This window comes from Molothrus aeneus, chromosome 10 (genome assembly GCF_037042795.1).
Source record: "Molothrus aeneus isolate 106 chromosome 10, BPBGC_Maene_1.0, whole genome shotgun sequence".
NCBI classification, from domain to species: domain Eukaryota; kingdom Metazoa; phylum Chordata; class Aves; order Passeriformes; family Icteridae; genus Molothrus; species Molothrus aeneus.
The window spans coordinates 16,844,264-16,857,296 of NC_089655.1; the positions used below are offsets into that span (position 1 = coordinate 16,844,264).

The window sequence follows — 13,033 nt, forward strand, 5'->3', positions numbered from 1 at the left end:
GTCTTGCCTGTGCTTTCTCTGAGGCTGTTGCTCCTCTCACAGCAGAAATGTCCCTGCAGGCTGTCATTCTGTCTCAAGATTTGCTGTCTAAAAAAACCTCAACTTATCCTCACAACTCCACTTGCATAATCCACTGGTGTCACTGACCAGCTGGCAGAAAGGACATCAGGCATGTTTTGAAAGTTTTTTTCACATTTTATTCAACTCATCCAAGTTCTTCAGTAGCATTCAAGGCACCTATGTCAATCACTGTTGACAAGGGCAAGAACACTTCCCTGGAGAAAAAAATCCTTCCTTACACAGTAACTAATCTGGGTTGGATTCCAGAAATTTCTTCCAGTGCTCAGGAATCAGTTGCAATATATATCAAATATATTTGCAATAACCATACTGTCCTCCAGGAAAGAACGAGTTGGTCCTAGGCTGTCTCTAAACCTCTGTCCCTGGCAAATTCATCTGAACAAATCTTAGCTCCAATTTTCTGTTCTGTCCACAGCTGACATTCCAAGTGCAGCATCTGGGCTAATAGATACTGCTCTGGAAAACTGCCAAAAAGAATGCTGAGGCTGCAAATACTCAAACATTAGGAAATGCCAGAAGGAAAACTGTCTGTACAACATTAATTATTTCTTCCTGACATTTCAGTGAGAAAAGGGTATGTGCTATGGTTCATTTATGAAATTCTTGTCTCTGTTCAGCTCTTCTGCAGCTGACTGCAGAATACTGCCAAGATTACACAGCACTTCACAAACCAGGGAGACTGAAAGGGCACCAGGCCTTGGTAGCTCCCACACCATCAGGACATAGAGCACCACAGCACTGGTGCAAGGTCTGCATTGCTTTCACCTAAATAGCACTGCATTACAACACCTCAACAGGCAAAACTGACCAACCAAACAGCCCAAACAGAATAAACAACAATGATAACAATGGGAAAACAAAAAGAGGAATTTTTACAACAGTTGCTTTCCTTCCTAATAGCTAGAGCTCATGCTTTTCCTAGTTCTGCTCTCACTGCATGCCAGTGATGCCAAAAAGTTGGTAAATGTCTGCAAGATTAGATATACCAACTGGTTTTATTTTGAGATGACTATGTATTACTAGCAGGAAGAGAAAGTGATGAATGCTACGATTCATTGTAATACAGATTGATAGAATTTAAATGAACTCCATCAATGTGCATGAATTGCAGGACTTAAGTGCATGAATTAAGGACTAAAATACAAATAAAATAATTGTGAGATCAAGCAGGTAGAGGCAGGTGTTTACAGAGAAGCTTTCGGCAAGTTGTTTTGGGGAAAATCACTTTTCCTTGCTTCATTATTTGTGAATAGCACCTCTCCATGCAAGTCTTACTCATTATTATCTAACAAATACTGTCACAAAGGCTCCTTGGCAGAGATGGAAGATGTTTAGACAGCTCAGAAAACCCTTTTTTCTAATGAAGGCTTTAGAGCAGAGGAGTAGGAAGAAAATATAGGGAAAGACCAGAACAGAAACAATCGTACCTGCCATCTACAACTTGACTTTCATTAGTCAACCTTCAAGTTCTTTCAAAAAGTGAACATCAGGGTTGATTAGGCCCAGAGAGATAAAGCAAGTTCATGAGAGTCACAGACAAGCTATGAACAAATCTAGGAACAGAATCTGAAATTCAAGTTCCATTCCAATACTTTGTCTATGCAAACTAAAAGCTTATCAATCTTCAAGTCCCAACAAAACAGATGACAGCAGGAGGCAAAACCCTATATACTTTATTGATAATGCATGTCAGCAAAGTTCTCTTTTCCTGAACTGAACACAGAATGGGAATTTCTTTGGCTCACATTTCCCAGTCTTGTGCTCACTCCAGCTGTGCTGTAAGCCACGTTCTCCCTCTCTCAGTGTTTGCTGGGACACAGAGTGTCAGTGTAACTCTCCTCCCTCAGACAACTTCTGATGCCTCCAATCAATTAACAGTTCCTGTTATGGAGCTGTTGAAAGATCAGGGAGTGCAGGGGAGGAAGAGACAGCCAAGTTGAGAAACCCAAATTAGTGTCTCCACTGGAAGGCAAGGGGGAAAGAACAACAACAAAAAACAAACCCACAAACAAATCCCAAAACCATCTTAGTAATACCTGTGCTGTTTAGTTTGAGGCCAGGCCAGGCAGCAAGAACACCAGGCTGTGTTTTCTAATACATCTGTCCCTGTAACAGATGAAAAACAAGCCCTGGTTGTCTGTGAGAGCAGATGACACACTCTGGGCAGAGGTGTGCCAGGAGCCCTTTCCACTCCCAGTATGCACATTTATCCTTTGCTTCACACCATCCTAATGATGTTCTTCTTTGCTTCCCACTCCTGTGGCCTGAAACCTTCATTGCAAAAGCAGATTTCCTCATCTGCTCAAAACAATCCAACTTAATATCTGTCATCTTAAGTGGAGATGCAGCTCTTGCAATAGTATTTGTGTAAGAGGAGATCGAGCAAGATTTATGTGAACAGCTACTACTCACATGTACTGAAAATATAAAAATACACAGTATTGAAACAGCTTCCTTGCTTTTTCTCTCCTTGTGAACTTCAGCCCAAACTTTTGTGAAATAACTCTGCCTCAGTGTATTTCAGTTTGCCCACAGCTCTCACCTAGCATCAGGAAAACACACTGCCCACAGTGTTCAAAGGGTCATACTCAGAGTAACACTCCTGGTGGGCCCAGACTTATTCAGCTGGACCCAGATTTCTCTTACATGAAGACCTTTTCTTTCTTTTTGTTTTCTTTTCTTAAGTTGCATCATAATCACTGTTATTAATAGGCAACTTCATGGCTTAACTCATCTTAATTCTGGTAATTTTAAGTGTATAAATTATACCCCCACTGATGGGCATGAGAGCATCAAGAGCTTTCAGGGGTCCTTAACTGTTGCAAAACTTGCAAACTTGACAAGTGATTCTGTGCACAAATAAGAAATAGGACAGCACTCACTTCCTTTTAACCAGACAGGACCAACTGGATGAATTGGGAAGAAATAAAACAAATGAAGAAATGAAGTCCTGATGCACACAAGCAGCAAGCAAAGTTAGTTAGATAGTTTCATCAAGTAACTAATTTCAAAGTCTCAAATAGCAGCAAAATCTGAAAAAAATGGGTGGATAAATAACTGCTCAATAGAATTACTCAGTAACACTGCAATTTTTGCTATACATATGGAACTGTCATGATTGGCTGAAAAAACCATAAAAGTTTTTGAATTTCAAATTGCTTTCCTCAGTTTTTTGTCCATTTAACTCTTCAATTGTAAGACTCATAGAACCATGCTGCTGAAATTTTTTCTGTTTCCATTTCTCTGCCCAAAAACCTAAACAAACAGATAACAGAGGCACACAGTCATGGTCCTTGGCCTCTGCTGGCTGCTCCACTTCCACACTTCTTGCAAAAGCAGCTGCACATGCAGCACACTAAAGCAGAAGTGTTGCATGGAACTGCACAGAGAAGTTGAGAGGTGGCTGCTCAGGAAGGTAAGGTAAGAAAATGCTGCAATGTCACTGCTGCCCTGTGAATTGCCCCGTGTTTATTTTGGAACCTGAAGTTATTACATCCACCCCAGAAAAAAAGACCAGTTGTCATCTACACATTTTTCAAGACTGAATCATGCAAGATTGTATTTACCACCATTTCTTTTACCAACCCCAACACACAAAAAAAAAAATGAGCTGATTAGAAAATTAACTGAAATGAGTGTCCATGCCTGTAACTCTCCAATTCTTGAAGGTTAATTCAGTTCTTAAGAAGCCCGTGGATAGTGTTAAACCTTTATATTTCAGGTTCATAACATACATTGATTCCAATCAATAACCTTGATTTTGCAGAAACTTTTTGAGCTGAAAAGTGCAGACTAAAAAATTCAGCAAGAATTTTTTTCCCGCTCAGAGAAATTATGATAAAACATTGAAACAGACAACTTCTACAGTTGTATGGATTTCCTTAATCTCCTATTTAGTCTTGAAGATAACATTAGCTAGGTTCTTGAACAAAGTGTTGAAAAATACTGTGTAATATATCAGTAAGTATGAAAAGTAAGTCTCAAGTTAAAGTTTGCTACACACTACTACAAATCTCTCTGGTAAACTTATGGGATCCACAAATCAGTAAGGATTAAAAGTTTTTCCTGTTTCTTCCATTTCTTTGTTCTTTTCTGCAGATTTAATAGAACATGTGCATGGTTTCATCTGCAAAATTTGAACCAGAAGATTTTAAAACTTAGCATAAAATTAAAAATTTTTAAAAAGAAAAGTTAGAAAACATCATATAATCTGATGGATAGAAAAATAATCTCTAACTAGTGTTCACATAATATCATAACCCAGGATATGATAAAAGGTAAAAGAAGATACTCTTCAAATTATTAAATTACCTTTTATTTTTCTTATTAAAGACAATAATTGAGCTTTATGCTGCATGAACTCATTCTTTTACACCTCAGAGACCTCAGATATTGTGTAGATGTTTCTTCTTCTGTAAAGTAACCACACAATAACTGTAGTATTTCAGAATGACAATAACTAATGCATTTCAATGTTTAACTACATGAAACTGCCTGAGGTGTTACCATTATGCAAAACTCTTGAAAACCTTGGATAACTATTCAATAACTGGCACTTTGACCCACTATCAAGACTAAGAATGAAATAAAATTCTAAGTGAAAAAAGAGGTCACAATTGCAGATCATAAAAAAAAAAGAGTGGGTGTGGCTTGGCTAACCACAAAGCTTCACATAGTTTGGTTTTCTAGGGATTCAGCTTTGGAAAACTGTAGATTACCAGAGAGGGATGCCTACAGGAGGCATATCCTTAGAAAGAGTTTGGATTCAGTAGAAGAAACATATCCACAAATCCAAATTTTCAGAAGAAATCATAGGGAAAAATAAATAAATTAATAAAAAGACCAAAAAAGCCAAAACCAGTGAGAAGCTAAAATTTTGATAAAATGTTGGTGATTACTGAGATTTTTATAGCTCTAGTAGTGTGTCTCCTGATTTTGCAGTTCCTCAAGCTGCAATGGATGCGTACCCAGCTTCCTCCAGGACCAGTTCCCCTCCCCATCATCGGAAATTTGTGGCTGCTGGACTTCAAACTACGCCGAGAAACTCTCAGTAAGGTATTTATTTATCTCCGTGCTTGCAAATCAGTCTGAATCTATGTTAACGTAAATTGTGCATTGCATAGGAATGGCTTAAAATGATATTTTTTTAAACCTCAAGCTTGATTACCAGCCAGTTTCAAGGACTCTGAGGACCCTGCAGTATTAAAAATATTTCTGAGTCTTAAACATCACCATTGCTTTAGTCCTTGCTATTTTCTCTCTCTTTTGGTTACATTTTCACAAACACTGTCATAGAATGGTATTTCATTGGCAGTTTCATTCTGTTTCTGTGTTAATATCCAGCCCTGTAAGCCACCGCTAGCAGAGCTCTCCTTGTTTCCTGACACCAGTGCCACTGGAACATCTCCACTAAAAGACCAAACCTGTACCCTCATCAGACACTTTTTTTCCTTGTTTTTACAGCAAAAAGATTTCTTATCTGCTGTAAACAGGTTACTGCTAAAACAAAGCAGGAAAATATGATTGCTGTTTACAACAGAACTAATCACACCAATCAAAACTATTTTTAAAAAGTAAGGAATTTGCTTCCCGCTATTACAAGGAAAAACATAAGCATGATGTGAGGAACAACAGAGGAAAATAGAAAAATCCTGTGGAAGGTAAAGAAAGCAAGAACATTTATTTTCTTTCTTTGTAAGTTAGAGACAAGAAAATACCATCATTTTGTTTCATTAATAAAATAAAGAGAAAAGCTCTGGGATTTTGCCTGTAATAATTTGTTCTTTGATTCAGAGCTAACAAAGTAACCTGCTGGTTTTCTTTCTGTGAAATTAGAGAGGTGTTCTTCTGAAAGATGTCCCTAGCATCTATTCCATAAAGAGCAATTATCTTCTGTTCCCCAAGCACGTTAATAACAGAAATAATTTTTTTTCTAAAACCTGCAATTCAATTTGATGCCAACAAATGGGTTTAGTCACAACTAGAGAAAACTCTTAAATAAATTGATCTTGTAGTGCATGCTTTCCCTGGTTTATAGTTACAAATTTCCTGTTATCAACTCTTCAGTTAACCAACACCTACGGAAACATCTACACACTGTGGATGGGACAGACACCTCTGGTTGTGCTGAATGGATACAAAGCAGTAAAAGATGGCATTGTCACCCACTCAGAAGAAGTTTCCGGAAGACCTCTCACCCCTTTCTACAGGGATATGATGGGCGAGAAAGGTACAAAGTGTTACACAAGAATCAGATAGAACAAGGCGTAAAGAAGGAAGATGTTTTCTTGTGCACACACATCAGCTACTGCTGTACCAGGACATATGTGGGCTCTCACTGCAAAAAAGTGTTTCATGCAGTGCTAAGCATGTTAAGGAAAAACCAAAAATTTATTGTCTTATAAAGCACATGACTCAGTCTTTTTCCTTCCCAATAGATGCAAAGTAATACTTGCCTGGAGAAGCTGCCTTTCAATTGTATAACTTCTAAACCAGAAGACTGCTCATGTAGAAGATATCTATAGACAAAGCTGTTCAGTCCTCATGAAAACCCACTCTGTTTACAGGGATGCATTTAGGAGCAGCTGGGTGTCATAAAATCCTCAGAGACCAAAACTCAGCTTCTAAAATCTAAAATCATTGTATCTTGTTAGTGAAATACAACCTCATCTAAATCAAAATTTGCAGTGAAAGGATTTTCCCTCCCAGCAATGAACTAAATGTTTGTGTGTTTTTCAGGTATTTTCCTGACAAATGGCCACACCTGGAAGCAGCAGAGACGCTTTGGCATGACAATTATAAGAAGTCTGGCACTTGGTAAGAACAATTTGGAGCATCAAATTCAAAGAGAGGCCTGTCACCTTGTGGATATTTTCACAAATACAGAAGGTAAATTCACTAGAAGAACAACACTTAGAGTTTTCCTGAAAGATTAGGGCTGCTAAAAGTTTCACAGTATATTTTTACAAGTACTATAGATATTGTCACTATTAGTAGAACTTTCACTGGCTTCTTAACTGCATTCTTTGCAAAAAATGTTTTGTCTGCACAGTGGGCAATATAAAATTGTTTCTTTTTAAATAAGGAGAGTTTAAAAAATGTTTATTATCAACACAGCTGGTAATGATTCTTACACTCAAGGAGTATAGAAAAACCCTCCTTAAAATACACAATGTATGACCTGCTGGAAGTCATTCTAGGACAGCAGGCTTTCAGGATTTGGCAGAGAAAGAACCCCAAAACAAGGAATGTATCATTCAGTTATCCAAAAAAATCTTCTTTTCAATGTTTGGATGAAATAGAAACCAATAGAATTTTAGCAAGCTGCCAAAATAAAGCAATAAAATATAAATATTCTGAGCAGCCAAATCCCTCACCCACATCTTGTTCCATGTGAAAACACAGAGAGGTTGCCTGAGGTCTCTTTCTAACTCCCCTTGGACCAGGCCCATCTCTCTTCTGAGAGCAACATTCACACATCTTTAAAATGTAGGAGATGAAAAAAATCATCTACCTCGAGTCCCTGTACAGCCCAAAGCTTTACCTGCCATGAAACCCCACTTCAATTTTAAACTCAATAAATGTATTTACCCTTTCCAAGAACAACCAAGAGCACTGGACTGAAGTCAGGGATGTATTTTCCATAGAAGTATACTTCAAAGGTTGTCCCTGCCATGGAAATGTGTACTTAATTTACTTTTTTCTGGATTTAATCCTTTTCAATGGGAGATGTATTCCACCCTATTATATGAGCTTTGCCTTTTCAGTCTGTGGAAAAAAAAATACATCTATGGTTGGATTGTTAAGCTGATACTTGAAAACCAAAAAGAGATAAGTCATTTCAACAGAACTAAGAAATGAAAACTAATTTTTTCTGGGTTTTTTTTTGGGGGAGGGGGGCGGGGGGAGGATGGTGAGAATTGTTTTGGTTTTTAACAGCAAAATTTAAATATCTACCTCCATATTTGAAGGCATATGCTCTAATTAATTGTTTGTGTTTCCATACAACCCAGACCACAAGTCAAAGGGGAGCTTTTATGTTTGTCTACTCAAAACTGATTATCACTGTATTTTACAAGAGTAAAGAGCAGATTGAAAATTAAGATTCCATGCACTTAAAACTCATGCAGTTAATATATACTAAACTAGGCTTAACTTACATGAAATTTTTCTAAAAATAATCTGATCCCTTGTTGTTTTTACCATTAAAAAAAAGTCTTCCTCGTTTTTCTTGCTGTAGTCTACTCAGAAGTTCTCACAGCACCTCCCATATTCACAGGTAAACCTTTTGACCCCCACACTTCCATCGTCCATGCAATTGCAAATATCATTTGTGCTGTTGTTTTCGGTCATTGCTTCTCCAGTGAGGATGAATCTTTCAGCAAACTCATCAAAGCTATTTATTCTGTGATCTACTTTCAAGGTACTATCTGGGGCAGGGTAAGAACCTACTTTTCTTGTTCCTTAAGATTCATTTGCACTTGACAAGTCAAAAGAAATTAAAAGTCAATTATTCACAAACATTTGCAGTTCCAAATATACCGTTGTTCTACAAGCCACAGTGAAGTAATAAATAAATACACACTTTGTATATGTAATTATTGGCTTCTAATTCTTCTTTATGTCTGTAAATCACATCCTAAAATTAAAATTCTAGATCATCACTGCTTTTCACAGATTTCCAATGAGCAATCATTTGTAGAACAATGTGTATTTAAGATTCTTAGTTCTTAAATGAAAGCAGCTTCTAAAATTTCATTTAGTCTTGCAAATCCAGAAAGGCAGTTAATAAGAACTAAGTCTTTCAATGGATGCTCTTTTGAAAAGACATCTTGCTTCAATTCATAATTCATATTACCAACAAGATCTGAGTTATTCTGAGCTTCCTATAAGATACAGGTTACAACTTCATCACACCAAGAAGAATATTTTTAAGTTCTTGAAACCCTAGCTATTGCTTAACTTGTGCAGATTTTGGCACACTGGCATTCTAAAAGACTATCAGGTTCTTCATAAAGGGATGCCTAAAAAAAATTACAGTAAAAATTTCAAGGTTGAGAAAAATCTGTTTGTGAGCCAGATTCAGCAATCAATTACTCACCCATTTTCAGAACCCCTGTTACATTATTAGATATTGATCCAAAAAGTAAAATATATTTATGTTCCCAGTATTTAATCTCTCTTACTTGTGTCTGTTGCCTCTCATCCCAGTTTGGTTGCCCACATGTTGTGGTGACTTCACAATTATCAGGAAATCAGAAGTGGGATCTGACACTCTTTGCTTTCTGATTAACACCACAGCTGTACGATGCTTTCCCATGGCTCATGCACCATCTCCCAGGGCCTCATCAGGAGGTGTTTGCATACAATGACTTCATGCACAGATTAGTCATGGAGGAGGTTCAGGCCCATGAAAGACAGAACACAAGTGATTCACAGGATCTCATTGACTTCTACCTGGATCAAATAACAAAAGTAAGTATTTGTTTATTACAGTCTCCCTTCCTTGGCTTCAATGCCTACTACAAACATTTGCTGTTCCAATAACTGCCAAAGGATTTTTACACACACACTCTATTTGTGCAGCACTGAAGGATTTGATGGGCTGCTCACTGTTATCATCAAACAATGACAGTTTCTATGTGACTGATGAAATATGTGAAATGATCTATTTCATAGTCTTCTTGTGAATATACCCTACAGACCAAGGACGACCCTACTTCTACATTCAATAAAGAAAATATGGTTCAGACTGTGGTTGATCTTTTGCTGGGAGGGACAGAAACAACAAGCACCACCCTTCTCTGGGCACTGCTCTACATGGTACAATACCCAGAAATACAAGGTGAGTAAAAGCACCATCAGAGAGAGCTGCATTCAACATCACAATGAACATCATTAGTGTAATAATATAGATCAATCACTTGCAAGACAAAAAAAACCCTTAGCTATGCACATGAATGGTGGTACATCAGCAATTAGGATCCAGAAAATAAATGAATAGATGAAACAAACAGGTGCTTTCCCATCTGGTTCACCAGCAACACTAGCAGAAATTAGTAGTAGCCACAGTTTTACCTCACTAGAATGAGTTGGCAAGACAGAATAACAAGGTTCAAGACATTTCATATGCAACCTAGTCTCCTCCTAACCTTTGAAGTCGAAAAGTTTTTAAAAGATACCCAATCAGATACATATTTATAAACAATGGAAATTATACCTGTCATTTCAAATTTTAATCCATTTTTGAAACACAAAATTGTACTATCCTTATCACCAAGTAGGTGTCTTAAATGAGACATCATCCTGTGATTCAGAGAGATGCACTTCCTTGATCAACTGAAACCTACACAGCAGTCAAACCACACGCCAAAGCATTTCATAGCAACATAATTTCTTTTATTTCCCTTGGACAGGTCATTCTCATACAAAATGAGGGAGGGGCGCAGAGCGGGAAATGAAAGTATTTTCATTTGTCTGCAGAAAAGGTTCAAAGAGAGATAGAGGCTGTTCTGGAACCCTCCCATGTCATTAGCTATGAAGACCGTAAGCAGCTGCCCTACACAAACGCAGTGATCCACGAGGCTTTGCGCTACAGCAACGTCACCTCTGTCGGGGTCCCTCGACAGTGCCTGAGGAGCACAACTCTGCTGGGTTTTCACATTAAAAAGGTACAGAGGATACCCCCCTATTTCTTACATCTTTGAGCTGTTAATATTTAGCATTTATATGACGTAGAGAGAAGGAAAATCTATGGAAAATGAGATCTCTGCTGCTTCTTGCAGGGCACGCTTGTGCTGCCAAATCTGCACTCTGTGGTGTATGACACCGAGCACTGGGCAACCCCTTGGAAGTTCAACCCAGATCATTTCCTAGATTTGGATGGCAACTTTGTGAACAAAGAGGCATTCTTACCTTTCTCAGCAGGTAACACCCTGACCTTGAAATTCCTGCTTGCTCTGTTTTGCAGCAAGATTAAAAATACTATTTCTAAGTTCTAAAATATACATTTATAAAAATGTATTTGACTAGATTAAATCTTTCAAATGAGTCAAATAGTCAAATTCAGGTCTTCTGCTCTAAGAGCCACAAAATTGTGCATTTTGTATTTTTCATGTATTCAAACAGAGGATAAGTATGGCTGGGAGATAAAATGCTCTTTCCTTGGCATATCCAGGGTTCCTACCATAAGGATATCCAAGCTTATCTCCTAATGTGTTAAATTGAGGTAATTCCCTGTTAAATCAAGCTAACTACCCTAAGTCAGGAAATTTATTTATTTTCACCTTACAAAAAGGAAGGCCAATGACAAAAGGAATATGATTTTTCAAAACATATAGAGAAAATCTGTGAAGAAGTAGGAAACCAAACCTCAGTCTCCCAAATCTTTGTTAAAAGGCTAGCACCATGTTTTCTTGTATCTGTAGAAAATGAGAAAAATCCAGTAGATTTTGTAGGTTTTCAGTAGAATATTATTAGGCAATCAAAAAATTTAACTTTTCAAAACCATATTACAATGTACAACTTAACTAACTTACAGTGCAAAATGCAGGCATTCAAAGATATGGAGGGGGGGAAAGGGTGAAAAGCAGGATGCAACAACTCTAGTCAGTTTCTCTAGTCTACTAGTTTCTCCAACAAACTGACTATGAAAAACAGCAGCACAAAAGAGGAAAGTGTTATCATTACTAAAATTCACAATAAAACCACTGGGAAACAGCAGAGGGTTTTTTGTGTTACTGTGACACTATACTACTACACACTTCTTGTAGAGAAATAGCAAAGAGCATACTGAGTAACACATGGTCAGATTAAATATAGTAAATCTAGGGGTTTTTTTAAATTCTCTAAATTGTCAGTAAATCCTAAAATCATCTTAGCAAAGCAGGTATTTATCACCTTACCTCCTTCACTCACCAAATGGCTATGAATATGAGACAATCAATTTGGGCTCCCATTTCAACTGTGGCATAGGACTATTTCTTTAACTTGCTCTGATTGTTTTCAGTTTATGTAATCTGAGCATTTAGATATTCTGAATATCTACCTTTGGAGTTTTAGCCTGGAATATGTAGATAGCCTGAAATATCCTGTAAACAATATGCCAAAATGAGTCACTGAGTCTATATATCAATGCAGATTTCACTCCCTTAGCTCACACATCTGCCTCTGACAGTGTTAGAGCTACAAGTACCCAACATACCCTTCTGAATTTCTGATAAAGAAATCCTGATTACATCCTCCTTGGCTTCAGAACTGCATCCCACAATGCTCCAGCCCTCCCTTCTCAACAACCAAAATAAGACTCTGAAGTATATGAATCTTTTTAAAATCTGGCTTAGCTAAGAAGCAATTCATGGCTCTCACAAAAAGAATCAACAATGGAAAGGGAGACTTGTATACATTCTCTAGGGGTGAAAAAAGACTAAACAACCCAATCAAAACACCAAATCAAACACTTGACAGAGGTGCACAGTTTCTCAGTTAAATGGTTCCCCACCCTCCTCCTAAAGCATCTTCTGTCTTTACAGAACAAAATAATTATCTTACATTAACAGACTTTATGGAACTCTGCAGAAAATTCTACTAAGTTCTTGTACAGAATTTAACTTCACTCAACCAAGTCTCTTGATTTTCCTCTACAGGGCACCGTGTATGTTTGGGGGAACGGATGGCACGAGTTGAACTGTTCATCTTCTTTACCAATCTCCTTCGGGCATTTACATTCCAGCTCCCTGAGGGGGTGAAGGAAATCAATCTGGAGTACATTTTGGGTGCAATACTGCAGCCACACCCATATAAACTCTGTGCTATTCCACGCTAGTCTGTAACACACTACAATGCTGAGAGGCTTCAACCTGTTAGTAAGTGCAGATCCTTTAGAAACATGCTTCACTATCTCAATTCTCATCTACTGAACTTTCTGAAATGAAAGTCCAGTTGCCAAACTCAC

General features: G+C 37.7%; 1 protein-coding gene across 1 annotated transcript; it reads left to right on the forward strand.

The window, feature by feature from the left end:
• Nucleotides 1–4,965: 4,965 nt before the first annotated feature.
• Nucleotides 4,966–12,904, forward strand: LOC136560703 (cytochrome P450 2J2-like). The gene is made up of 9 exons (XM_066556700.1): nucleotides 4,966–5,136; nucleotides 6,148–6,310; nucleotides 6,820–6,969; nucleotides 8,360–8,520; nucleotides 9,382–9,555; nucleotides 9,784–9,925; nucleotides 10,564–10,751; nucleotides 10,866–11,007; nucleotides 12,726–12,904. The coding sequence occupies exons 1-9, from the start codon at nucleotides 4,966–4,968 to the stop codon at nucleotides 12,902–12,904; spliced, it is 1,470 nt and encodes a 489-aa protein (XP_066412797.1).
• Nucleotides 12,905–13,033: the final 129 nt, after the last annotated feature.